This window comes from Oncorhynchus mykiss, chromosome 15 (genome assembly GCF_057628025.1).
Source record: "Oncorhynchus mykiss isolate SJ-2025 chromosome 15, ASM5762802v1, whole genome shotgun sequence".
Lineage (NCBI taxonomy): Eukaryota > Metazoa > Chordata > Actinopteri > Salmoniformes > Salmonidae > Oncorhynchus > Oncorhynchus mykiss.
Window position 1 is genome coordinate 24,115,357 of NC_143036.1, and position 24,644 is coordinate 24,140,000.

General features: G+C 48.9%; 1 protein-coding gene across 2 annotated transcripts in view; it reads left to right on the top strand.

Annotated features, from left to right (window-relative positions):
- The window catches only part of prex2 (phosphatidylinositol-3,4,5-trisphosphate-dependent Rac exchange factor 2), a 203,376-nt gene that overhangs the window by 69,582 nt on the left and 109,150 nt on the right, over nucleotides 1-24,644 (top strand). For both annotated transcript variants that reach the window (XM_036944100.2, XM_036944101.2), the window contains exons 12-19: nucleotides 2,247-2,350; nucleotides 2,490-2,539; nucleotides 12,570-12,645; nucleotides 13,771-13,843; nucleotides 18,748-18,893; nucleotides 19,664-19,756; nucleotides 20,709-20,857; nucleotides 20,928-21,013. In XM_036944100.2, the coding sequence (XP_036799995.1) occupies nucleotides 2,247-2,350; nucleotides 2,490-2,539; nucleotides 12,570-12,645; nucleotides 13,771-13,843; nucleotides 18,748-18,893; nucleotides 19,664-19,756; nucleotides 20,709-20,857; nucleotides 20,928-21,013 (777 nt within the window). The remainder of the gene's footprint in view (nucleotides 1-2,246; nucleotides 2,351-2,489; nucleotides 2,540-12,569; nucleotides 12,646-13,770; nucleotides 13,844-18,747; nucleotides 18,894-19,663; nucleotides 19,757-20,708; nucleotides 20,858-20,927; nucleotides 21,014-24,644) is intronic.

Below are 24,644 nucleotides of genomic sequence, written 5' to 3' on the forward strand. Positions count from 1 at the left end.
TCTGTCTCTCTCTCTCTCTCTCTGTCTTTCTCTCTCTCTCTCTCCGTCTCTCTCCGTCTCTCTATGTCTCTCTCTCTGTCTCTCTCTGTCTCTCTCTCCGTCTCTCTCTCCGTCTCTCTCTCCGTCTCTCTCCGTCTCTCTCTCCGTCTCTCTCTCCGTCTCTCTCTCCGTCTCTCTCTCTCCGTCTCTCTCTGTCTCTCTCTGTCTCTCGCTGTCTCTCTCTGTCTCTCTCCGTCTCTCTCCGTCTCTCTCCGTCTCTCTGTCTCTCTCTGTCTCTGTCTCTGTCTCTCTCTCTCTCTCTCCGTCTCTCTCTCCGTCTCTCTCCGTCTCTCCGTCTCTCTGTCTCTCCGTCTCTCCGTCTCTCTGTCTCTGTCTCTCTCTGTCTCTCTGTCTCTATCTCTGTCTCTGTCTCTCTCTGTCTCTCTCTGTCTCTCTCTCTGACTCTCTCTGTCTCTCTCTCTCTCTCTCCATCTGTATGTCTCTCTGTCTTATTCAATTTAAGGGCTTTATTGGCATGAGAAACACATGTTAACATTGCCGAAGCAAGTGAAGTAGATAATAAACAAAAGTTAAATAAACAGTAAACATTACAATCCCAAATGTTACACAATATTGAAGACATTTCAAATGTCATATTATGTGCAAACAGTTAAAAGTACAATTGGGAAGATAACTTAACATAGACATGGGTTGTATTTACAATGGGTTTGTTCTTCACTTGTTGACCTTTTCTTGTGGCAACAGGTCACAAATCTTGCTGCTGTGATGGCACACTGGTATTTTACCCAATAGATATGGGTTTACGTTGTAAACTGCACCCTTGTCTCACCCATTGCCCTTGTGCAAAAAAACAATGTTATTTTTCAGTTTAATACTACATGCGTTGTTTGAGTAAATCGATTTTATGATGTCATATATTTTACCCCCAATGTCACTTTGGAGGGTTTTTTAATATAATCCATCATGCCAGAAGGAATCAAAAGCATTCTTAAATCAACAAAACATTCAAATAGTTTCCCTCTGCTTTTCTGTTGAACATGCTGGTTAATTAGTGTGTGTAATGTGGTCTGTTCTGTGTTTGGGTAAGAGGATACGGCAGAGCGGTTTCCCATTTTACTGGTGACACATATTCCTCTATAGTTATTAGGGTCTAATTTGTCACCTTTTATAAATATATATATATATATATATATATTGGGGGTTATGAGCTTCCGGTTCCACATATCAGGGAAGCAGCCCCTCTCCAAAACCAGGTTGAACAGTTTTAAAAAGGCATCGTGTAGTACTGTGTTTTAAGCATTTCACAGCCCACCTCTCTCTGTCTGTGTGTCTAGGCTGTCTGTCTGTGTCTCCATCTGTCTGTCTCTCTCTGTCTCTGTGTGTGTGTGTCTCTCCGTCTGTCCGTCCATCCGTCCGTCCGTCCGTCTGTCTGTCTGTCTGTCTGTCTGTCTCTCTCTGTGTGTGTGTGTGTGTGTGTGTGTGTGTGTGTGATAAATAGCTTTGGGTTCAACAAGTGAAGCCTTTCAGACCAGTAATTTCGCCCGTATGTTTTTTATTTACATAGACCAGTGTAGAGCAGATGTCTTATTTAAAACTCCTGTCTCTCTCTCCTACCAGGCTGTTTAGATAACAGCTTACATATAACCATCTCTTCTCACCATGCCGTTTATTTAATATAGTTTAAAATGGCTGCTCTGCGGCTGCGGATTAGGACTGTGTGATGCATTTAGTGTGTCGAGCTGTGGCCGGGGTCCTGCTTACATCATTTACACACACACACACACACACACACACACACACACACACACACACACACACACACACACACAGACACACACACACACACACACACACACACACACACACACACACACACACACAGACAGACGGTACCTTTCCACACGGCTCTGTACGTGTTTTATTTGTTCCTGAAAAGAATTGGGCCTGTGGCCAAGCGGGGTCCTAAATCACTCCCACTGCTTTATTGCTTCCTAACGCCGAGTGAGTCCAGGGGTTTAGACTTTAGTTAGTTCTACTCCCTGGTGGTGAGGCTAGCCCCCTTAACTCCCAGCCCCTGATAGCTCTCTGTCTAACACACACACACACACACACACTAATGAATAAGTATCCAGGATTGGTTATCATAATAACTGTAATGGAACATGCTTAAAAGATGAACTACAACGCTCCATCCAACCGTGATATCATGCTTCGTATGTATTTCACCTTGCCAATTGTGTCTTCAGTCACAGACAAACACCAGTTCAAGCCAGAGCCGGTGCTGTACCGTTTCCGCTACGACGACGGGACCTACCACCCCAGGAGTGACATGCAGGACGTCATCTCCAAGGTAACCAGTTCTCCTCTTCTGGGGGGTCCGGATGAACAGACACTCATCTGCTCCGTTGTATCGGGAGACATGTAGCAACATTCAGCTGTTATCATACTTCTAATGAAATATCTCTCTTCCTGTGTCTCCCTCCCTACAGGGTGTCAGACTCTTCTGCAGGCTCCATAGTCTCTTCACTCCGGTCATCAGGTACAGTACGGTAGGGATGTGTCTCAAGTGACAGCCTTTCCCCTATATAGTGTAATACTTTCGACCAAGGCCCATAGGGCTAAGGTCTGAAGTCATACCCTATGTAGGGGATAGGGTGCCATTTGGGAGACGCAGACTAGGCCACGCCAGGTGGCCACTGCGTCTTCCAGTCCATTACACGTGTCTCTCCCCGTCTCTGGCAGGTGGGCCGGCCCAGTGTTACCGTAGCGCCCAGTTCTCAGAACTTTAAATAGCACCAGCACCACAGAGAAGGAGAAATGAGAGGGAAAAATTACATGATGAACTAAAGTATGAAGTCATTGTTTGGAAAGACAAGGTTTGAGAGAGAGGAGAGCAGGGGAGAGCCAAGGTTTGAGAGAGGAGAGCAGGGGAGAGCCAAGGTTTGAGAGCAGGATAGAGCCAAGGTTTGAGAGCAGGGGAGAGCCAAGGTTTGAGAGAGAGGAGAGCAGGGGAGAGCCAAGGTTTGAGAGAGAGGAGAGCAGGGGAGAGCCAAGGTTTGAGAGAGAGGAGAGCAGGGGAGATGGAAGGAGTTGGTGTGGAGGGTTATGGAGTGGGGCAGTACTAGGGATAGTCCTAGAACTAGATCTACTACTGACTCCATACAATACTGATGGAGCCATCCACCCCTGTAGCTACAGTAGGAGAGGAGAGGAGAGGAGAGGGGGTAGAGGAGGAGAGGGGGTAGAGGAGAGGTGGGAGAGGTGGGAGAGGAGGATAGGAGAAGAGGAGAGGGAGGAGAGGGGAGGAGAGAGGGGTAGTGGAGGAGAGGAGAGAGGGGGTAGTGGAGGAGAAGAGAGGGGGTAGAGGAGAAAGGAGAAGAGAGGGTAGAGGAGGAGAAGAGAGTGGGGGTAGAGGAGAAAGGAGAGGAGAAGAGCGAGTAGAGGAGAGAGGAGAGGAGAGGGGTAGAGGAGAGGGGTAGAGGAGAGGGGGAGAGGGGTAGAGGAGAGAGGAGAGGAGAGGAGAGGAGAGGGGTAGAGGAGAGAGGAGACGAGAGGGGTAGAGGAGAGGGGTAGAGGAGAGTGGAGAGGAGAGGGGTAGAGGAGAGAGGAGAGGAGAGGGGTAGAGGAGAGGGGGAGAGAGGAGAGAGGAGAGGAGAGGAGAGAGAAGAGGAGAGGGAGAGAGGAGAGGAGAGGAGAGGGGTAGAGGAGAGAGGAGAGGAGAGGGGTAGAGGAGAGAGGAGAGGAGAGGGGTAGAGGAGAGAGGAGAGGAGGAGAGGAGAGAGGTAGAGGAGAGGGGTAGAGGAGAGAGGAGAGGGGTAGAGGAGAGGGGTAGAGGAGAGAGGAGAGGAGAGGGGTAGAGGAGAGAGGAGAGGAGAGAGTAGAGGGAGAGAGGAGAGGGGTAGAGGAGAGAGGAGAGGGGTAGAGGAGAGAGGAGAGGGGTAGAGGAGAGAGGAGACGAGAGGGGTAGAGGAGAGAGGAGAGGAGAGGGGGTAGTGCTTACAGGACAGTACTTTACACACACTTCTAACAGTACTTAGGCATTAACACAGTGCCTATAAGAGAAATGTTTCTCCCATCCAGTATTGATGGAGTCATCAGCCCCTGTAGCTACAGTCTCATTAGCGTTGAATCAAAGCATCGCCTCAGGCCATTTCATGTCCAACACAGACATCCAATAACAGAAACACTGCCTCTGTGGTGTAACACATTAGCCAGAACACCATGCAATCATCCCAAATGGCAACCTATTCAATAGGGCTCTGGTCAAAAGTAGTGCACTATAAAGGGAATAGGTTGTCATGTGGGATGATTCCACGGTGTGGGGCTGATGACTCCATCAATGCTGGCCGGATGACAGAGTAATGTCCCCTAATGTTCTCTTATATTGTTACACAAACAACACTAAGGAAGCGGACATGGCGTCAGTTAACACGCTCTTCATCCCAACTGTCCATCGACACTCTGTTCCGTTGAGCAACGGTCCGCTTCGTGTACTGTGGCGAAGGAAGTGGGCGTGCCAGGATTACCCAGATCGCACCTGTTTTCAATTTAGTCTGTTCAGAAGGTGTGTTGCATGAATATTTCCGTAGCTGGATGCTGAACCCGGGGTGCATGTGTCTGCCAGCTCGCCTACAGAGGATAAGAGACGTGTCGACTGATATGGGCTTTGACACCAAATATTTGTATATCCTGAGCTCTGACACTGTTGACACTGGCCGCATCCCAAATAGAACCCTATTCCCTGCATAGTGCACTACTTTTTACCGGATCTCGACGGACCCTGGTGAAAAGTAGTGCACTATTACGGGAATAGGGTGCCATTTGGCGCACAGGCACGTATAGGAGCAATATCGACCTCCTAAAAACAGCTTCATTTATTAAACATTGCTATCGATTGCTTGAGAGTCGAACGGTCAGTTTCAGATCGGATGTTAAAAGCGACCAAATCGATGTCTGCTTTCCACAGCAGTGTTTATGTAGGTCACAGCCCAAATGCTACAGACCCACTAAAGGCCATAGGATCAATATAGACAGACACGTAGAGGAGGAGACCATGGGGGGTAGAGCAGGAGAGAGGAGGAGACCAGAGAGGAGGAGACCATGGTGGGGGGTAGAGGAGGAGAGAGGAGGAGACCATGGTGGGGGGTAGAGGATGAGACCATGGTGGGGGGTAGAGGAGGAGACCATGGTGGGGGATAGAGGAGGAGACCATGGTGGGGGGTAGAGGAGGAGACCATGGTGTGGGATAGAGGAGGAGACCATGGTGGGGGGTAGAGGAGGAGAGAGGAGGAGACCATGATGGGGAACCATGTTTGGGATAGAGGAGGAGACCATGGTGGGGGATAGTGGAGGAGACCATGGTGGGGGATAGTGGAGGAGACCATGGTGGGGGATAGAGGAGGAGACCATGGTGGGGGGTAGAGGAGGAGACCAGAGAGGAGGAGACCATGTTGGGGGATAGAGGAGGAGACCATGGTGGGGGATAGAGGAGGAGACCATGGTGGGGGGTAGAGGAGGAGCGAGGAGGAGACCATGTTGGGGGATAGAGGAGGAGACCAAGACGGGGGATAGAGGAGGAGACCAAGACGGGGGATAGAGGAGGAGACCATGGTGAGGGGTAGAGGAGGAGACCATGGTGGGGGGTAGAGGAGGAGAGAGGAAGAGACCATGGTTTGTGATAGAGGAGGAGACCATGGTGGGGGATAGAGGAGGAGACCATGGTTTGAGATAGAGGAGGAGACCATATTTGAGATAGAGGAGGAGACCATGGTTTGAGATAGAGGAAGAGAGAGGAGTAGACCATGGTGGGGGATAGATGAGGAGAGAGAAGGAGACCATGGTTTGGGATAGAAGAGGAGACCATGGTTTGGGATAGAGGAGGAGAGAGGAGGAGACCATGGTTTGGGATAGAGGAGGAGAGAGGAGGAGACCATGGTTTGGGATAGAGGAGGAGACCATGGTGGGGGATAGAGGAGGAGACCATGGTGGGGGATAGAGGAGGAGACCATGGTGGGGAGAAGAGGAGGAGACCATGGTGGGGAGAAGAGGAGGAGACTATGGTGGGTAGAAGAGGAGGAGACCATGGTGGGTAGAAGAGGAGGAGACCATGGTGGGGAGAAGAGGAGGAGACCATGGTGGGTAGAAGGGGAGGAGACCATGGTGGGTAGAAGAGGAGGAGACCATGGTGGGTAGAAGAGGAGGAGACCATGGTGGGGAGAAGAGGAGGAGACCATGGTGGGTAGAAGAGGAGGAGACCATGGTGGGTAGAAGAGGAGGAGACCATGGTGGGGAGAAGAGGAGGAGACCGTGGTGGGTAGAAGAGGAGGAGACCATGGTGGGTAGAAGAGGAGGAGACCATGGTGGGTAGAAGAGGAGGAGACCATGGTGGGTAGAAGAGGAGGAGACCATGGTGGGTAGAAGGAGAGGAGACCATGGTGGGTAGAAGAGGAGGAGACCATGGTGGGTAGAAGAGGAGGAGACCGTGGTGGGGAGAAGAGGAGGAGACCGTGGTTAGGAGAAGAGGAGGAGACCATGGTGGGTAGAAGAGGATGAGACCATGGTGGGTAGAAGGGGAGGAGACCATGGTGGGTAGAAGAGGCGGAGACCATGGTGGGTAGAAGGGGAGGATACCGTGGTTAGGAGAAGAGGAGAAGACCATGGTGGGTAGAAGAGGAGGAGACCATGGTGAGGAGAAGAGGAAGAGACCATGGTGGGTAGAAGAGGAGGAGACCATGGTGGGTAGAAGGGGAGGATACCGTGGTTAGGAGAAGAGGAGAAGACCATGGTGGGTAGAAGAGGAGGTGACTATGGTGAGGAGAAGAGGAAGAGACCATGGTGGGTAGAAGAGGAGGAGACCATGGTGGGTAGAAGAGGAGGAGACCATGGTGGGTAGAAGAGGAGGAGACCATGGTTAGGAGAAGAGGAGGAGACCATGGTGGGTAGAAGAGGAGGAGACCATGGTGGGTAGAAGGGGAGGATACCGTGGTTAGGAGAAGAGGAGAAGACCATGGTGGGTAGAAGAGGAGGAGACCATGGTGGGTAGAGGAGGAGACCATGGTGGGTAGAAGAGGAGGAGACCATGGTGGGTAGAAGAGGAGGAGACCATGGTGGGGAGAAGAGGAGGAGACAGTGGTGGGTAGAAGAGGAGGAGACCATGGTGGGTAGAAGGGGAGGAGACCGTGGTTAGGAGAAGAGGAGGAGACCATGGTGGGTAGAAGGGGAGGAGACCATGGTGGGTAGAAGAGGAGGAGACCATGGTGGGTAGAAGAGGAGGAGACCGTGGTGGGGAGAAGAGGAGGAGACCGTGGTTAGGAGAAGAGGAGGAGACCATGGTGGGTAGAAGAGGATGAGACCATGGTGGGTAGAAGGGGAGGAGACCGTGGTTAGGAGAAGAGGAGGAGACCGTGGTTAGGAGAAGAGGAGGAGACCATGGTGGGGGGTAGAGGAGGAGACCATGGTGGGGATAAGAGGAGGAGACCATGGTGGGGAGAAGAGGAGGAGACCATGGTGGGGAGAAGAGGAGGAGATTGTTGTTAGGAGAAGAGGAGGAGACCGTGGTTAGGAGAAGAGGAGGAGACCATGGTGGGGAGAAGAGGAGGAGACCATGGTGGGTAGAAGAGGAGGAGACCATGGTGGGTAGAAGGGGAGGAGACCGTGGTTAGGAGAAGAGGAGGAGACCATGGTGGGGAGAAGAGGAGGAGACCATGGTGGGTAGAAGGGGAGGAGACCGTGGTTAGGGGAAGAGGAGGAGACCATGGTGGGTAGAAGAGGAAGAGACCATGGTGGGTAGAAGAGGAGGAGACCATGGTGGGTAGAAGGGGAGGAGACCATGGTGGGGAGAAGAGGAGGAGACCATGGTGGGGAGAAGGGGAGGAGACCATGGTGGGTAGAAGAGGAGGAGACCGTGGTGGGTAGAAAAGGAGGAGACCATGGTGGGTAGAAGAGGAGGAGACCATGGTGGGTAGAAGAGGAGGAGACCATGGTGGGTAGAAGAGGAGGAGACCATGGTGGGGAGAAGAGGAGGAGACCGTGGTGGGTAGAAGAGGAGGAGACCGTGGTGGGTAGAAGAGGAGGAGACCATGGTTAGGAGAAGAGGAGGAGACCATGGTGGGTAGAAGAGGAGGAGACCATGGTGGGTAGAAGGGGAGGATACCGTGGTTAGGAGAAGAGGAGAAGACCATGGTTAGGAGAAGAGGAGGAGACCATGGTGGGGGGTAGAGGAGGAGACCATGGTGGGGATAAGAGGAGGAGACCATGGTGGGGAGAAGAGGAGGAGACCATGGTGGGGAGAAGAGGAGGAGATCGTTGTTGGGAGAAGAGGAGGAGATTGTTGTTAGGAGAAGAGGAGGAGACCGTGGTTAGGAGAAGAGGAGGAGACCATGGTGGGTAGAAGAGGAGGAGACCATGGTGGGTAGAAGAGGAGGAGACCATGGTGGGTAGAAGGGGAGGAGACCGTGGTTAGGAGAAGAGGAGGAGACCATGGTGGGGAGAAGAGGAGGAGACCATGGTGGGTAGAAGGGGAGGAGACCGTGGTTAGGGGAAGAGGAGGAGACCATGGTGGGTAGAAGAGGAAGAGACCATGGTGGGTAGAAGAGGAGGAGACCATGGTGGGTAGAAGGGGAGGAGACCATGGTGGGGAGAAGAGGAGGAGACCATGGTGGGGAGAAGGGGAGGAGACCATGGTGGGTAGAAGAGGAGGAGACCGTGGTGGGTAGAAAAGGAGGAGACCATGGTGGGTAGAAGAGGAGGAGACCATGGTGGGTAGAAGAGGAGGAGACCATGGTGGGTAGAAGAGGAGGAGACCATGGTGGGGAGAAGAGGAGGAGACCGTGGTGGGTAGAAGAGGAGGAGACCATGGTGGGTGGAAGAGGAGGAGACCATGGTTAGGAGAAGAGGAGGAGACCATGGTGGGTAGAAGAGGAGGAGACCATGGTGGGTAGAAGGGGAGGATACCGTGGTTAGGAGAAGAGGAGAAGACCATGGTGGGTAGAAGAGGAGGAGACCATGGTGAGGAGAAGAGGAAGAGACCATGGTGGGTAGAATAGGAGGAGACCATGGTGGGTAGAAGGGGAGGATACCGTGGTTAGGAGAAGAGGAGAAGACCATGGTGGGTAGAAGAGGAGGAGACCATGTTGAGGAGAAGAGGAAGAGACCATGGTGGGTAGAAGAGGAGGAGACCATGGTGGGTAGAGGAGGAGACCATGGTGGGTAGAAGAGGAAGAGACCATGGTGGGTAGAAGAGGAGGAGACCATGGTGGGGAGAAGAGGAGGAGACCGTGGTGGGTAGAAGAGGAGGAGACCGTGGTGGGTAGAAGGGGAGGAGACCGTGGTTAGGAGAAGAGGAGGAGACCATGGTGGGTAGAAGGGGAGGAGACCATGGTGGGTAGAAGAGGAGGAGACCATGGTGGGGAGAAGAGGAGGAGACCATGGTGGGTAGAAGAGGAGGAGACCATGGTGGGTAGAAGAGGAGGAGACCATGGTGGGTAGAAGAGGAGGAGACCGTGGTGGGGAGAAGAGGAGGAGACCGTGGTTAGGAGAAGAGGAGGAGACCATGGTGGGTAGAAGAGGATGAGACCATGGTGGGTAGAAGGGGAGGAGACCGTGGTTAGGAGAAGAGGAGGAGACCGTAGTTAGGAGAAGAGGAGGAGACCATGGTGGGGGGTAGAGGAGGAGACCATGGTGGGGGGTAGAGGAGGAGACCATGGTGGGGAGAAGAGGAGGAGACCATGGTGGGGAGAAGAGGAGGAGATCGTTGTTAGGAGAAGAGGAGGAGACCGTGGTTAGGAGAAGAGGAGGAGACCATGGTGGGGAGAAGAGGAGGAGACCATGGTGGGTAGAAGGGGACGAGACCGTGGTTAGGGGAAGAGGAGGAGACCATGGTGGGTAGAAGAGGAAGAGACCATGGTGGGTAGAAGAGGAGGAGACCATGGTGGGTAGAAGAGGAGGAGACCATGGTGGGGGGTAGAGGAGGAGACCATGGTGGGGAGAAGAGGAGGAGACCATAGTGGGGAGAAAAGGAGGAGACCATGGTGGGTAGAAGAGGAGGAGACCATGGTGGGGAGAAGGGGAGGAGACCATGGTGGGGAGAAGGGGAGGAGTAGAGTTGAAGTGTACAGAAAGTCCTGCTGGTAGGCTCAGCTGTGTGTCTGCCATTAAATAAGTTGTACACAGAATAGTGTACTGGTACATTAACTTAAGCTAGCTAGAGTGGTGGATGACCCTGGCAATCTAGCTTTGTTGACACAGAGTAGAAATATGCCTAAGGTTTTGTGAGGGAGAGACAGACAGAGAGGGAGAGAGAAAGATTGTGTGTGTGAGAGAGAGAGAGCGAGAGTATCCCTCACAATGCATTCCTGGCTCTGTGTGTGATGAGTGCCTCTGCCGTGTGTGTATCTTTCACAATGGGTCTCTGGCCCTTGGAATGCCAGGCCTCTAATTGGAGCGTTCAGCCCCTACCTAATTAGGTGGAATTTCCTGGCTGACGAAGCGAGTGTGTGTGTGTGTGTGTGTGTGTGTGTGACGCCCCCACTTTCCCCACAAGAAAGCAGTGAATCCGCCCCCACAACCGGGTCCCTCGGGCCATTTTAGTGTTACACTTCTCTCCTGTAGGGATACATGCAGCCCCCGCAGTCAGTGCCTGTGCTCCAAATGGCAACCTAATGCACTACTTTTGACTTGGGCCATTTGGGACGGAGCCCTACACTTCTACCGGCTCTAATGACAGGACACACAATGATGTGGTTTGAACAGATCAATTCCTATGGATTGTAAAATAATGAAAGGTATGCCAGTATGCCTGCCAGTCTCGCCTTGCTGGACTGGGCTTGATGATGATGATGATGATGATGATGATGATAATTTATTTTAGGGAGTGGATCAGCTTTAATATTGCAGATAGATTGTAGCTTCCATCAATGTAATTGCCTGCATCATTTCCAATCCCCCATATATGTATATTTTTGTAAATATATACATACAGTACTGGTGTAAAGAGTTAGAACACCTACTCATTCAGGGGGGTTTCTTACACCGCTGACACACAGCAGCTTTTCAGCATTTTTTGTTATTTCTGGATAACAAAAAAAAATCGACCAAAGTTGGCTCTTTTACAACGAGGGTCAATGGGAAAGACTGTTTGTTTCCCCCAATTAGTGGGTGTGGTGGAGGGGAATTACTTCTTGCGACATGAATATCGACTCAGAGTAGCCCTTTGCGGTGTCCATAAAAATGAGAATCAGTTATGTGTACGATATGGACACGCTGCCTTTTCCAATGGGCTGCGTAGTAATTCTCCACCCACCTGAACCCTTTCTCACATTTAACAGTGCCCGGAAACTCACTGCAGCCATTTTAAATCCATCACAGTGAGTTTGCAAGTGCACACTTCTGGAAAAGGACGGAGAATTGTGTCTTAACCCTAAGAGGCGACCGGGCTGCCTCCCATTTATAGGGAATGTAGTCCAGAGGGCAGAAGGAAAGCTGAAACTCCTCTCTGACCTTAACCACTTTTCAGCCACTAGCTCTTCAGTTCAGCTCTGCCTCCTTATGCCAGGCATATGGCTTCCCGCTGGCCCAGTCTTTACCCCTCGTTTTTCACTCTGACAGCCTGCTCTTAACCCCCCCGTCCGTACCCCCAGGCCCGCTCGCTAATTCTGAGGGGGAAAACAGCCAGCCTCCTGCCTCCCTGGCTCTTTTCCTGGAGGTCTGGGCATGGCACAGCAGAGCAACGTGCCTAACTAACAAATACCATACATCACACCACCCCCGCCCTCATCAGTGTCCAGACCCGGTGTCTGTAACACAGTAATGCAGTTGAATGTCCCACTATGGTTGTGGTGGTCCTGGACTTTCCAGCCCAGACCAAAGCCCCTGTGTGTCCGTAGGGAGATCCCTGTGTTCATGGGAAAATCACCCACCGACGCGGTTCAGTCACATTTCCTGGTTTGTGTGTGTGTGTGTGTGTGTGTGTGTGTGTGTACACGTGCGTACAGAATGGGTGTGTGTCACGGTATGGGTGTGTGTGACAGTGACATTCCCTGGTCTGGCAGGCAGAGGAGGGGTCAGCTGACTGAGTCAGTCATAGTGGTAACACTGTGATAACACACAGTCCCAAATATCACCCTGTTCCCTTATATAGTCAAGCGTAGTGCACTATGTAGGGAATAGGGCGCCATTTGAGGACTCAGACACAGTACACAAATGTTCTCCCCTCTCCTGTAGACCCACAGCCTGTTAGGGTCTCTACTGACGGACATTACTTTTGATGGATAGTATGAAGTACTTGACCAAAGTACTTGACCAGTACTGAATGGATAACATAAATGTTCTGGGGTCTCCCACAGTCGCATCCAGTTGGGGCAGTAATACATCTACATTTGATGCTCAGAGTTGACAGAACTCAGGGGCGTACGATCATTTGTTCTTGTTACTTTCACTGTTCAAATGTCAAGTTGAAGGGGATTCGGTGATGTGGACTGTTAGAACTGTTCTTTAGTCTGTCCCAAGTCGGATTAGAACTGTTCTATGTCTAGCCTGGTCTCTAACTGGTCTCTGTTTTTCGGTCCACCCAGGGACAAGGACTACCACCTGAGAACGTACAAGTCGGTGGTGATGGCCAACAAGTTGATAGACTGGCTCATAGCACAGGTAAAACCTACATCTCACCTCCTTTCTTTTCCTGACCCCTGATCCCTAACCCTACATCTTTCCTCCTTTCTTTTCCTGACCCCTGATCCCTAACCCTACATCTTTCCTCCTTTCTTTTCCTGACCCCTGATCCCTAACCCTACATCTTTCCTCCTTTCTTTTCCTGACCCCTGATCCCTAACCCTACATCTTTCCTCCTTTCTTTTCCTGACCCCTGATCCCTAACCCTACATCTTTCCTCCTTTCTTTTCCTGACCCCTGATCCCTAACCCTACATCTTTCCTCCTTTCTCTCCCTAACCCCAACCCTCCTTCACATGTTATTCTGAATGGTCTCTATTGGCATGTACATGTATGTATATTTGGAACCCCCCCCCCCTCCCTCTGGAAAACATTGAAAGATGAAAGAGAGGAAGGAAGAAAGAAACAGAGGAAGAAAGGGAACAGGGAAGTGTGTGTTTTGTCAACAGGCCGGTCAGAGGTCGCAGACTGAGACAACAAACCACAAAACAGACCTCGGAGTCTTCTAGTGTGTATGTGTGCGGGTTGCCGTTCCACGGAGGAACTAGGGGAAGCCAGACGGAGGGGGAACATCATTGTGACTATATGACTGATCTCTATTGGCCCTGACATGGAGCTTTGAGCTTCACAGATTGATAGTCTCATACAGGATACTGACTGACGGGTAAATGAAATGCTTTACAATGGAACCAACTCAAGACTGGAACTATCCTGTGTGTGTGTGTGTGTGTGTGTGTGTGTGTGTGTGTGTTTGGAGAAATTAGTGTGTTGTGGCTTGTCTGCAAGCCTGTTGGACAGAAGAACAAAGGGACGGTGTGAGTGTGACACTTTGACCGTTCTTTAAACATTCTCTCCCTCTCTCCCCTCTCTCTCTCTCCACTCACTATCCCCCCCATTCTCTTGCTCTCTCTCTCTCCACTCACTATCCCACCATTCTCTCTCTCTCTCTCGCTCTCTCTCTCTCCACTCACTATCCCCCCATTCTCTCTCTCTCGCGCTCTCTCTCTCTCTCTCTCTCTCTCTCTCTCTCTCTCTCTCTCGCTCTCTCTCTCTCCACTCACTATCCCCCCATTCTCTCTCTCTTTCTCGCTCTCTCTCTTTCTAGGGGGACTGCAGGACGAGGGAGGAGTCGTTGATCTTGGGGAAGGAACTGTGTGACAACGGCTTCATGCACCACGGTACGAAAGACACAGACAGACGGGCAGACAGACAGACAGGCGGGCAGACAGACGGGCAGGCAGACAGACGGGCAGACAGACAGACTGGCAGACAGACAAACGGGCAGACAGACGGGCAAGCAGACAGACAGATTTCTTCACTTCATCAACATACACGTCATCTATGTAACACCACAATGTTTAGAACAAGGACTCTGAACCTTGGTCCTGGACGCACACACACACACACACACACACACACACACACACACACACACACACACACACACACACACACACACACACACACACACACACACACACACACACTCTTAAATTTCGAGAGTGAGGGAGCCAGCTTGCAGAGTAAGATGGAGCTCAGAAAGGACTTGGGTCAACTGGTCTCCATGGCAACACAAGTTCTAAACCCAGACCCTCGACCTTGAAATAGTGAATATCCCCTCGAGAGACAGAACGACAGAAAACAAACCAGAGTTTCCTCAACATTTCCCCCTGTCTCTGGCGGGATCAGATATAATGTCAATCATTATAATGGTCACTTAACAGGCCAAATAACTTATCGGCACGAATGGTGAAATTACACAGAGACGGAGGGAGGCAGGGAGGAGAAATTAAAGAAAGTGAAGTTTGATGGTTTTAGTTGTTATGACTGTTACATACAATTTGGCTCAATATGAAGCCAAACTGAATTGTAGTTTGAAGCAGTTAGTTACATCATGAGGGTACTGAAGAAGAAAAACATGTGTGTGTGTGTCTGTGTGTGTGTGTGTGTGTGTGTGTGTGTGTGTGTGTGTACAGTTGAAGTCGGAAGTTTACATACACCTTAGCCAAATACATTTAAACTCAATTTTTCACAATTCCTGACATTTAATCCAAGTAAAAATTCCCTGTTTTAGGTCAGTTAGGATTACCACTTTATTTTAAGAATGTTAAATGTCAGAATAATAGTAGAGAGAATGATTTATTTACGCTGTTATTTCTTTCATCACATTCCCAGTGGGTCAGAGGTTTACATATACTCAATTAGTATTTGGTAGCATTGCCTTTAAATTGTTTAACTTGGGTCAAATGTTTCACAATAAGTTGGGTGAATTTTGGCCCATTCCTCCTGACAGAGCTGGTGTAACTGAGTCAGGTTTGTAGGCCTCCTTGCTCGCACACGCTTTTTCAGTTCTGCCCCCAAATGTTCTATGGGATTGAGGTCAGAGGCTTTGTGATGGCCACTCCAATACCTTGACTTTGTTGTCCTTAAGGCATTTTGCCACAACTTTGGAAGTATGCTTCGGGTCAATGTCCATTTGGAAGACCCAATTGCAACCAAACTTTAACTTCCTGACTGATGTCTTGAGATGTTGCTTCAATATATCCACATCATTTTCCTCTCTCAAGATGCCATCTATTTTGTGAAGTGCACCAGTCCCTCCTGCAGCAAAGCACCCCCACAACATAATGCTGCCACCCCCGTGCTTCACAGTTGGGATGGTGTTCTTCGGATTGCAAGCCTCCCCATTTCTCCTCCAAACATAACAATGGTCATTATGGCCAAACAGTTATATTTTTGTTTCATCAGACCAGAGGACATTTCTCCAAAAAGTATGATCTTTGTCCCCATGTGCAGATGCAAACCATAGTCTGACTTTTTTATGGCGGTTCTGTGGCGGTGGCTTCTTCCTTGCTGAGCGGCCTTTCAGGTTATGTCGATATAGGACTTGTTTTACTGTGGATATAGATACTTTTGTACCTATTTCCTCCAGCATCTTCACAAGGTCCTTTGCTGTTGTTCTGGGTTTGATTTGCACTTTTCGCACCGAAGTATGTTCATCTCTAGGTGACAGAACGCGTCTCCTTCCTGAGCGATATGACGGCTGCGTGGTCCCATGGTGTTAATACTTGCGTACTATTGTTTGTACAGATGAATGTGGTACCTTCAGGCGTTTGGATATTGCTCCCAAGGATGCACCATTGTCTACAATTGTTTTTCTGAGGTCTTGACGGATTTCTTTTGATTTTCCCATGATGTCAAGCAAAGAGGCACTGAGTTTGAAGGTAGGTCTTGAAATACATCCACAGGTACACCTCCAATTGACTCAAATGATGTCAATTAGCCTAACAGAAGCTTCTAAAGCCATGACATAATTTTCTGGAATTTTCCAAGCTGTTTTAAGGCACAGTCAACTTAGTGTATGTAAACTTCAGACCCACTGGAATTGTGATACAGGGAATTATAAGTGAAATAATCTGTCTGTAAACAATTGGTTGAAAAATTACTTGTGTAATGCGCAAAGTAGACTTGCTAAAACTATAGTTTGTTAACAAGACATTTGTGGAGTGGTTTAAAAACCGAGTTTTAATGACCCCAACCTAAGTGTATGTAAACTTCAGACTTCAACTGTGTGTGTGTGTATGTGTGTATGTGTGTGTGTGTGTGTGTGTGTGTGTGTGTGTGTGTGTGTGTGTCTATGTATGTACAGTGCCTTGCGAAAGTATTCGGCCCCCTTGAACTTTGCGACCTTTTGCCACATCAGGCTTCAAACATAAAGATATAAAACTGTATTTTTTTGTGGGACACAAAGTGGGACACAATCATGAAGTGCAATGACATTTATGGGATATTTAAAACTTTTTTAACAAATCAAAAACTGAAAAATTGGGCGTGCAAAATTATTCAGACCCCTTAAGTTAATACTTTGTAGCGCCACCTTTTGCTGCGATTACAGCTGTAAGTCGCTTGGGGTATGTCTCTATCAGTTTTGCACATCGAGAGACTGACATTTTTTCCCATTCCTCCATGCAAAACAGCTCGAGCTCAGTGAGGTTGGATGGAGAGCATTTGTGAACAGCAGTTTTCAGTTCTTTCCACAGATTCTCGATTGGATTCAGGTCTGGACTTTGACTTCGCCATTCTAACACCTGGATATGTTTATTGTTGAACCATTCCATTGTAGATTTTGCTTTATGTTTTGGATCATTGTCTTGTTGGAAGACAAATCTCCATCCCAGTCTCAGGTCTTTTGCAGACTCCATCAGGTTTTCTTCCAGAATGGTCCTGTATTTGGCTCCATCCATCTTCCCATCAATTTTAACCATCTTCCCTGTCCCTGCTGAAGAAAAGCAGGCCCAAACCATGATGCTGCCACCACCATGTTTGACAGTGGGGATGGTGTGTTCAGGGTGATGAGCTGTGTTGCTTTTACGCCAAACATAACGTTTTGCATTGTTGCCAAAAAGTTCAATTTTGGTTTCATCTGACCAGAGCACCTTCTTCCACATGTTTGGTGTGTCTCCCAGGTGGCTTGTGGCAAACTTTAAACAACACTTTTTATGGATATCTTTAAGAAATGGCTTTCTTCTTGCCACTCTTCCATAAAGGCCAGATTTGTGCAATATACGACTGATTGTTGTCCTATGGACAGAGTCTCCCACCTCAGATGTAGATCTCTGCAGTTCATCCAGAGTGATCATGGGCCTCTTGGCTGCATCTCTGATCAGTCTTCTCCTTGTATGAGCTGAAAGTTTAGAGGGACGGCCAAGTCTTGGTAGATTTGCAGTGGTCTGATACTCCTTCCATTTCAATATTATCGCTTGCACAGTGCTCCTTGGGATGTTTAAAGCTTGGGAAATCTTTTTGTATCCAAATCCGGCTTTAAACTTCTTCACAACAGTATCTCGGACCTGCCTGGTGTGTTCCTTGTTCTTCATGATGCTCTCTGCGCTTTTAACGGACCTCTGAGACTATCACAGTGCAGGTGCATTTATACGGAGACTTGATTACACACAGGTGGATTGTATTTATCATCATTAGTCATTTAGGTCAACATTGGATCATTCAGAGATCCTCACTGAACTTCTGGAGAGAGTTTGCTGCACTGAAAGTAAAGGGGCTGAATAATTTTGCACGCCCAATTTTTCAGTTTTTGATTTGTTAAAAAAGTTTGAAATATCCAATAAATGTCGTTCCACTTCATGATTGTGTCCCACTTGTTGTTGATTCTTCACAAAAAATACAGTTTTATATCTTTATGTTTGAAGCCTGAAATGTGGCAAAAGGTCGCAAAGTTCAAGGGGGCCGAATACTTTCGCAAGGCACTGTATGTATGCATTCTTTGGCACAAGGAACCCTGCTCTTGAAAAAGCAGCCTGGCTGCCATAAACAACTGGTAACTATGACGACCGGTCGTTCACACCAAGACCAACAAACATTCTCACCACAGCGACGCTAACACACACACACACACACACACACACACACACACACACACACACACACACACACACACACACACACACACACACACACACACACACACACACACACACAATAATAGGAACAGCTGAGTAATGAAAGCCTTGTTTTTGCAGTGTCTCATTGTAAGTAAATAAATATAACTACTTTTACAAAGTGAGAGGAACAGAATCAACAGTGTTTTTATTTGTGTGAGTGCGAGCGCGCATCTGTGTGTGTAACAGAAACGACAGAATCTTTCTCCCAGCCTCGTTGACACGTTTATCTTTGATCCCCAAACAAAATATTCATTACCAATGGTACCCTGTCAATAGTAGTGCACAGTATAGGGGGGTAGGGTGCCATTTGGACCCCAGTGTTCAGAATCACCTAAAGGGGATCAAAGCAGACAATGGGTTTATGCCATCAATTATCACAGAAGAGATAGATAGAAGTAATTCAACCGCAAGGTTCATTTCGTACAGTATCTTAAATTGCATCCCATTCCCTATACAGTGCACTACTTTTGACCAGAGGCCTATGGGCCCCCACATAGGGATTAGGTTGCCATTTAGGAGGCAAAGAGAGACGCCTTGGTAAGCTTGCTCTATTTTTGGGGACAGGCTTGAAGTAATTGTGTCTAACCTTTTCATTCCATCGTTCTTTTTCTTCCCTTCTCCAGTGTTGGAAAAGAGTGAGTTCAAAGACGAGCCTCTGCTGTTCCGTTTCTTTGCGGATGAGGAGATGGAGGGATCAAACACCAAACACAAGCAAGCCATGAAGCACGACCTGAAGATAGCTGAGAATGTCATCGCCAAGTCGCTGTTGGTGAGCGATGCCTCTTGCTCTACGCGTACACTCAGGGGAAAAAAGAAACACACACACACACAATCTTATTACCCACAGCTGAAAACTCCCACACTGATAGGTTCTCCAGTAATGATTTAAATATGGTCCTCGTTCAGCCATACAACTAATTGACAGGACATATTGGACTCTCCTCTATGCCAAGACATTTTCAGATTCTGATTCTGAATGGACTCTCCCTCTCTCCTAACTAATGTCATGTTTTTGGTCAATGGAGAGACACTACGCCTCTAAAACACACACACACACACACACACACACACACACACACACACACACACACACACACACACACACACACACACACACACACACACACACACACACACACACACACACACACACACACACACAGTAAATCTGTGAGCAAACCATAAAAAGAGTACATAACAAGTCATTTCGACTCAGCAGAAAACAGAAGGTTACGGACCACATTTGCTGCAAAACGTGATTTAACACCCCAGTAAGCAAGTCCTTCTGGAGGGCTGATTAAATACCTGAGTCACTATCTGTGGGTCACAGTATCTGTGTGTGTGGTAGTGGAAGTGTGTGTGCACGCGTGTGTGTTCTGTAAGACTGTGTGTATGTGTGCATGCATAATCCTGTGTGTGTGTGTGTGTTCTGTGTACGTGTTTTCTAAGACTGCCACACTTGGCTAATTTGTGTGCCTCATCATGTGGAGTGTGTGTGTGTTTGTGTTTCACCCACTCACAGGGAATGTGTTGTTTCAGATAAGACCCAGTGAAGGAGGTTATGGTTTCAGCCTGGAGGACAGAAACAGAGTACCCATCATCAAGTCAGTGGAGAAGGGCTCGCATGCGGAGGTGAGGGTCACACACACACACACACACACACACACACACACACACACACACTCCCAACTCACATGCAAAGCTAATCCCTATCTCTCCGCCCACGTGACTGTTGCCAACACTCCCCCCTGTGGTTTACGTGCCTGTTTACATGCCCTGCCGGTTAACCTCTACCTCTGATACACACAGTTATATTTTTACATTGCCATTTTAGTCATTTAGCAGACGCTCATATCCAGAGTGACTTACAGTAAGTAAGTACATACATGTTTCATACTTTCTCTCCAGTTCAGCCCCGAGGGTGTCTCTGATCTGGCCATGCTGAGCAGGCAACAGAACACGGAGTGTAACTTGTCAATGTCTGTTTCCACGGTGGTACATTTGAAACGTAATGCTATCGTTCAGCTCTGGTTAGTCTGTGGGCCTCAGCAGTCTGAGTAAGGCGTTTGATCATTTGTCTGAACACACACACACACACACACACACACACACTCCTCTGATCATTATTCTGAAGGGTAGAAACCTCTGTGACGGTTTGCGCTGAGTTTGAACCGGATCTGTGGTAACTGACGCTGCGGTCTGGCGCTGAAATAGACCACGTCAACACGTCAGCACATATTTGAGGTCTCCTTTTGTGTTCAGCGCCTTTGATCGTCTAGAGGACAAGGCTGGGACGAGGTTTCAGGGGAAACTCACGGGATCGATCCCAGTCTCAGCCCTAATTTCCACCAGCCTTGAAGGTGGCAGGTCAGTGGACGGGGGCCTGGCTGGCACGCTTGGTTCCCTTAACTGTGTTTTTTATGCCTGTCGATAGTGACGTGAACAAATGTTCAGTGAAACCACAAGGATAATGTCTGTGTGAGGGTGTGTGTGTGTGTGTGTGTGTGTGTGTGTGTGTGTGTGTGTGTGTGTGTGTGTGTCCATAGTAGTTGTGTCATAAGCCTTGTTTCTTCTCTCTGTGTAGATGGCAGGTCTAGAGGTCGGGAGGAAGGTGTTTTGTATAAATGGAGACCTGGTGTTCCTGAGGCCCTTCCCGGAGATGGAGGCTTTCCTCAAACACTGTTTCACCAGCAAGGGACCTCTCAGAGTGCTGGTTAGCACCAAGCCTAGAGAGTAAGTTGTGTGTGTGTGTGTGTGTGTGTGTGTAAAAACACACCTAAAACCATGTTTCCTCCTTCCTCAGGACAGTGAAGATCCCAGACTCAGCAGACGGACTGGGGTTCCAGATCAGGGGCTTTGGCCCTTCTGTGGTGCACGCTGTTGGCAGAGGTAAGACACACACTGTATCCCCTCGCTGCCCATCTGTGACACCAGAAAATGGCATCTCTCTCCCTGTTTCCTCTGCTGAGCGTGGCACAGCTGGGAGGCAGCTGGCTGCAGGGTTCAGCCCTGGCCTGCCTGACTCGCTGTGTGTGTGTGTTAGTCTCAAAGTCGTTGCTGTTCCCTCTACTCTTCAAGGTCGTCGGATCAATTTACATACAATACAAGTCAAATACAATATGTGTTGCTCTGGAACGTTTCTGATATCTGAACCAGATCCTATTCAACACTAGTCAACACTTTCTGTGTTTTTCCTTTGTGTGTTTGGGAACTCATCAGGTCCTCCCCAGCTCCCCCCCCCCTCCTCCCCAGCCTCTTAAAAGCGGTGCTATCAGTGCCGGCGGGAGATAGGAGGCCAATCGAAAAACAATCCTGTCCTGTCTCGCCGTTCTCAGGGGAATCGATGCTTGTTTTCTTCCTAAAGCAAAACTATTGTCCAATCTAAACCAGCTAGTCTGAAGGCTCTTTGAAAACATGCTGTGTTATTGTTGAGTTATTTTCTCAGGGCATAGCCACTCTCCCTGCGGTGTGTGTGTGTGTGTATGTGTGTGTGTGTGTGGCTGTAGTATTTCTTCAGGGCATAGCCACTCTCCCTGCGGTGTGTGTGTGTGTGTGTGTGTGTATGTGTGTGTGTGTGTGGCTGTAGTATTTCTTCAGGGCATAGCCACTCTCCCTGCGGTGTGTGTGTGTGTATGTGTGTGTGTGTGTGGCTGTAGTATTTCTTCAGGGCATAGCCACTCTCCCTGCGGTGTGTGTGTGTGTATGTGTGTGTGTGTGTGGCTGTAGTATTTCTTCAGGGCATAGCCACTCTCCCTGCGGTGTGTGTGTGTGTATGTGTGTGTGTGTGTGGCTGTAGTATTTCTTCAGGGCATAGCCACTCTCCCTGCGGTGTGTGTGTGTGTATGTGTGTGTGTGTGTGGCTGTAGTATTTCTTCAGGGCATAGCCACTCTCCCTGCGGTGTGTGTGTGTGTATGTGTGTGTGTGTGTGGCTGTAGTATTTCTTCAGGGCATAGCCACTCTCCCTGCGGTGTGTGTGTGTGTATGTGTGTGTGTGTGTGGCTGTAGTATTTCTTCAGGGCATAGCCACTCTCCCTGCGGTGTGTGTGTGTGTGTGTATGTGTGTGTGTGTGTGGCTGTAGTATTTCTTCAGGGCATAGCCACTCTCCCTGCGGTGTGTGTGTGTGTATGTGTGTGTGTGTGGCTGTAGTATTTCTTCAGGGCATAGCCACTCTCCCTGCGGTGTGTGTGTGTGTGTGTATGTGTGTGTGTGTGTGGCTGTAGTATTTCTTCAGGGCATAGCCACTCTCCCTGCGGTGTGTGTGTGTGTGTGTGTGTGTGTGTGTGTGTGTGTGTGTGTGTGGCTGTAGTATTTCTTCAGGGCATAGCCCCCTTCTCCTTTTCCTCTGACAGTTGTTGGACATGTTTTGTGATGTAATATTCACTGGCCCAGCCTGTTGAAATCTGTTCAAACCTCAGAGTAATGAGGGCTGGAATGGGTGTCAGAGCAGCCAAAGCACTGGCCCGCCTGAGCCAGTTTCGGTTGGGCCATTATCTTTCAAAACAATGCATTCGGAAAGAAATTGCACTCGCACCAGAGAGCGAGACCATCTCTCTAAACAAACATTCTGAGCTGTGTGAGAGTCATCATCACGAAGAGATCCGTGGTATGATGCTCTGTAAGGGATGTACTATTCCAGCTTCTCTACACACACACACACACACGCACACACAGTAAGAGCAGCTCATCCCCTCTTCTCGTTTGGGACTCACAATAGGACAGGCCTTAATCATCTCTACTGCTATTGAGGAGGCAAGGACACAGAGCAATGCCAGGCAGGCAGACAGGCAGACAGGCAGGCAGGCAGACAGACAGGCAGACAGGCAGGCAGGCAGGCAGACAGACAGGCAGGCAGACAGGCAGACAGACAGGCAGACAGACAGGCAGACAGGCAGGCAGGCAGGCAGGCAGGCACGAACACACACAACCAATAGGCTTTGCCTTTGCACGTTATCTTCATCTATATATGGTAGGAAGAAAGTGTTTTGTAGCCATCTGCTTTAGACTGCGGAGGTATGTGTACCGTTTCCTCTGGCACGGAACGTATCTGCCTTGGTCATGTAGGATTCTCAGTGGTGGAACTAGTACTCAGTTGTCATACTTGAGTAAAAGTAAAGCTACCGAGAAAATGACTGGAGACAAAAGTGAAAGTCACCCAGTAAAATATGACCTGAGTGCAAGTCTAAAAGCATTTTGGTTTTAAAAATACTCAAGTATCAAAAGTAACAGTATACTGTAAACAATTGTATTTTTTATTTTTATTGACAGATAGCCAGGGGCACACTCCAACACTCAGACATCATTTACAGATAGCCAGGGGCACACTCCAACACTCAGACATCATTTACAGATAGCCTGGGGCCACACTCCAACACTCAGACATCATTTACAGATAGCCAGGGGCACACTCCAACACTCAGACATCATTTACAGATAGCCTGGGGCCACACTCCAACACTCAGACATCATTTACAGATAGCCAGGGGCACACTCCAACACTCAGACATCATTTACAGATAGCCTGGGGCCACACTCCAACACTCAGACATCATTTACAGATAGCCAGGGGCACACTCCAACACTCAGACATCATTTACAGATAGCCTGGGGCCACACTCCAACACTCAGACATCATTTACAGATAGCCAGGGGCACACTCCAACACTCAGACATCATTTACAGATAGCCTGGGGCCACACTCCAACACTCAGACATCATTTACAGATAGCCTGGGGCCACACTCCAACACTCAGACATCATTTACAGATAGCCTGGGGCCACACTCCAACACTCAGACATCATTTACAGATAGCCTGGGGCCACACTCCAACACTCAGACATCATTTACAGATAGCCTGGGGCCACACTCCAACACTCAGACATCATTTACAGATAGCCTGGGGCCACACTCCAACACTCAGACATCATTTACAGATAGCCTGGGGCCACACTCCAACACTCAGACATCATTTACAGATAGCCTGGGGCCACACTCCAACACTCAGACATCATTTACAGATAGCCTGGGGCCACACTCCAACACTCAGACATCATTTACAGATAGCCTGGGGCCACACTCCAACACTCAGACATCATTTACAGATAGCCAGGGGCACACTCCAACACTCAGACATCATTTACAGATAGCCTGGGGCCACACTCCAACACTCAGACATCATTTACAGATAGCCTGGGGCCACACTCCAACACTCAGACATCATTTACAGATAGCCAGGGGCACACTCCAACACTCAGACATCATTTACAAACAAAGCATGTGTGTTTAGTGAGTCTGACAGATCAGAGGCCGTAGGGATGACCAGGGATGCTCTCTTGATAAGTGTGTGAATTGGACCAATTTCCTGTCAAAATGTAACGAGTACTTTAAGGTGACAGGGAAAATGTATGGAGTAAAAAGTACATACTTTAGGAGTGTACTAAAGTAGAAATAGTAAGTTGAAGATACCCACCATAAGAATACTTGAGTAGTACTTTAAAGTATTTTTTACTTTAAGTACTTT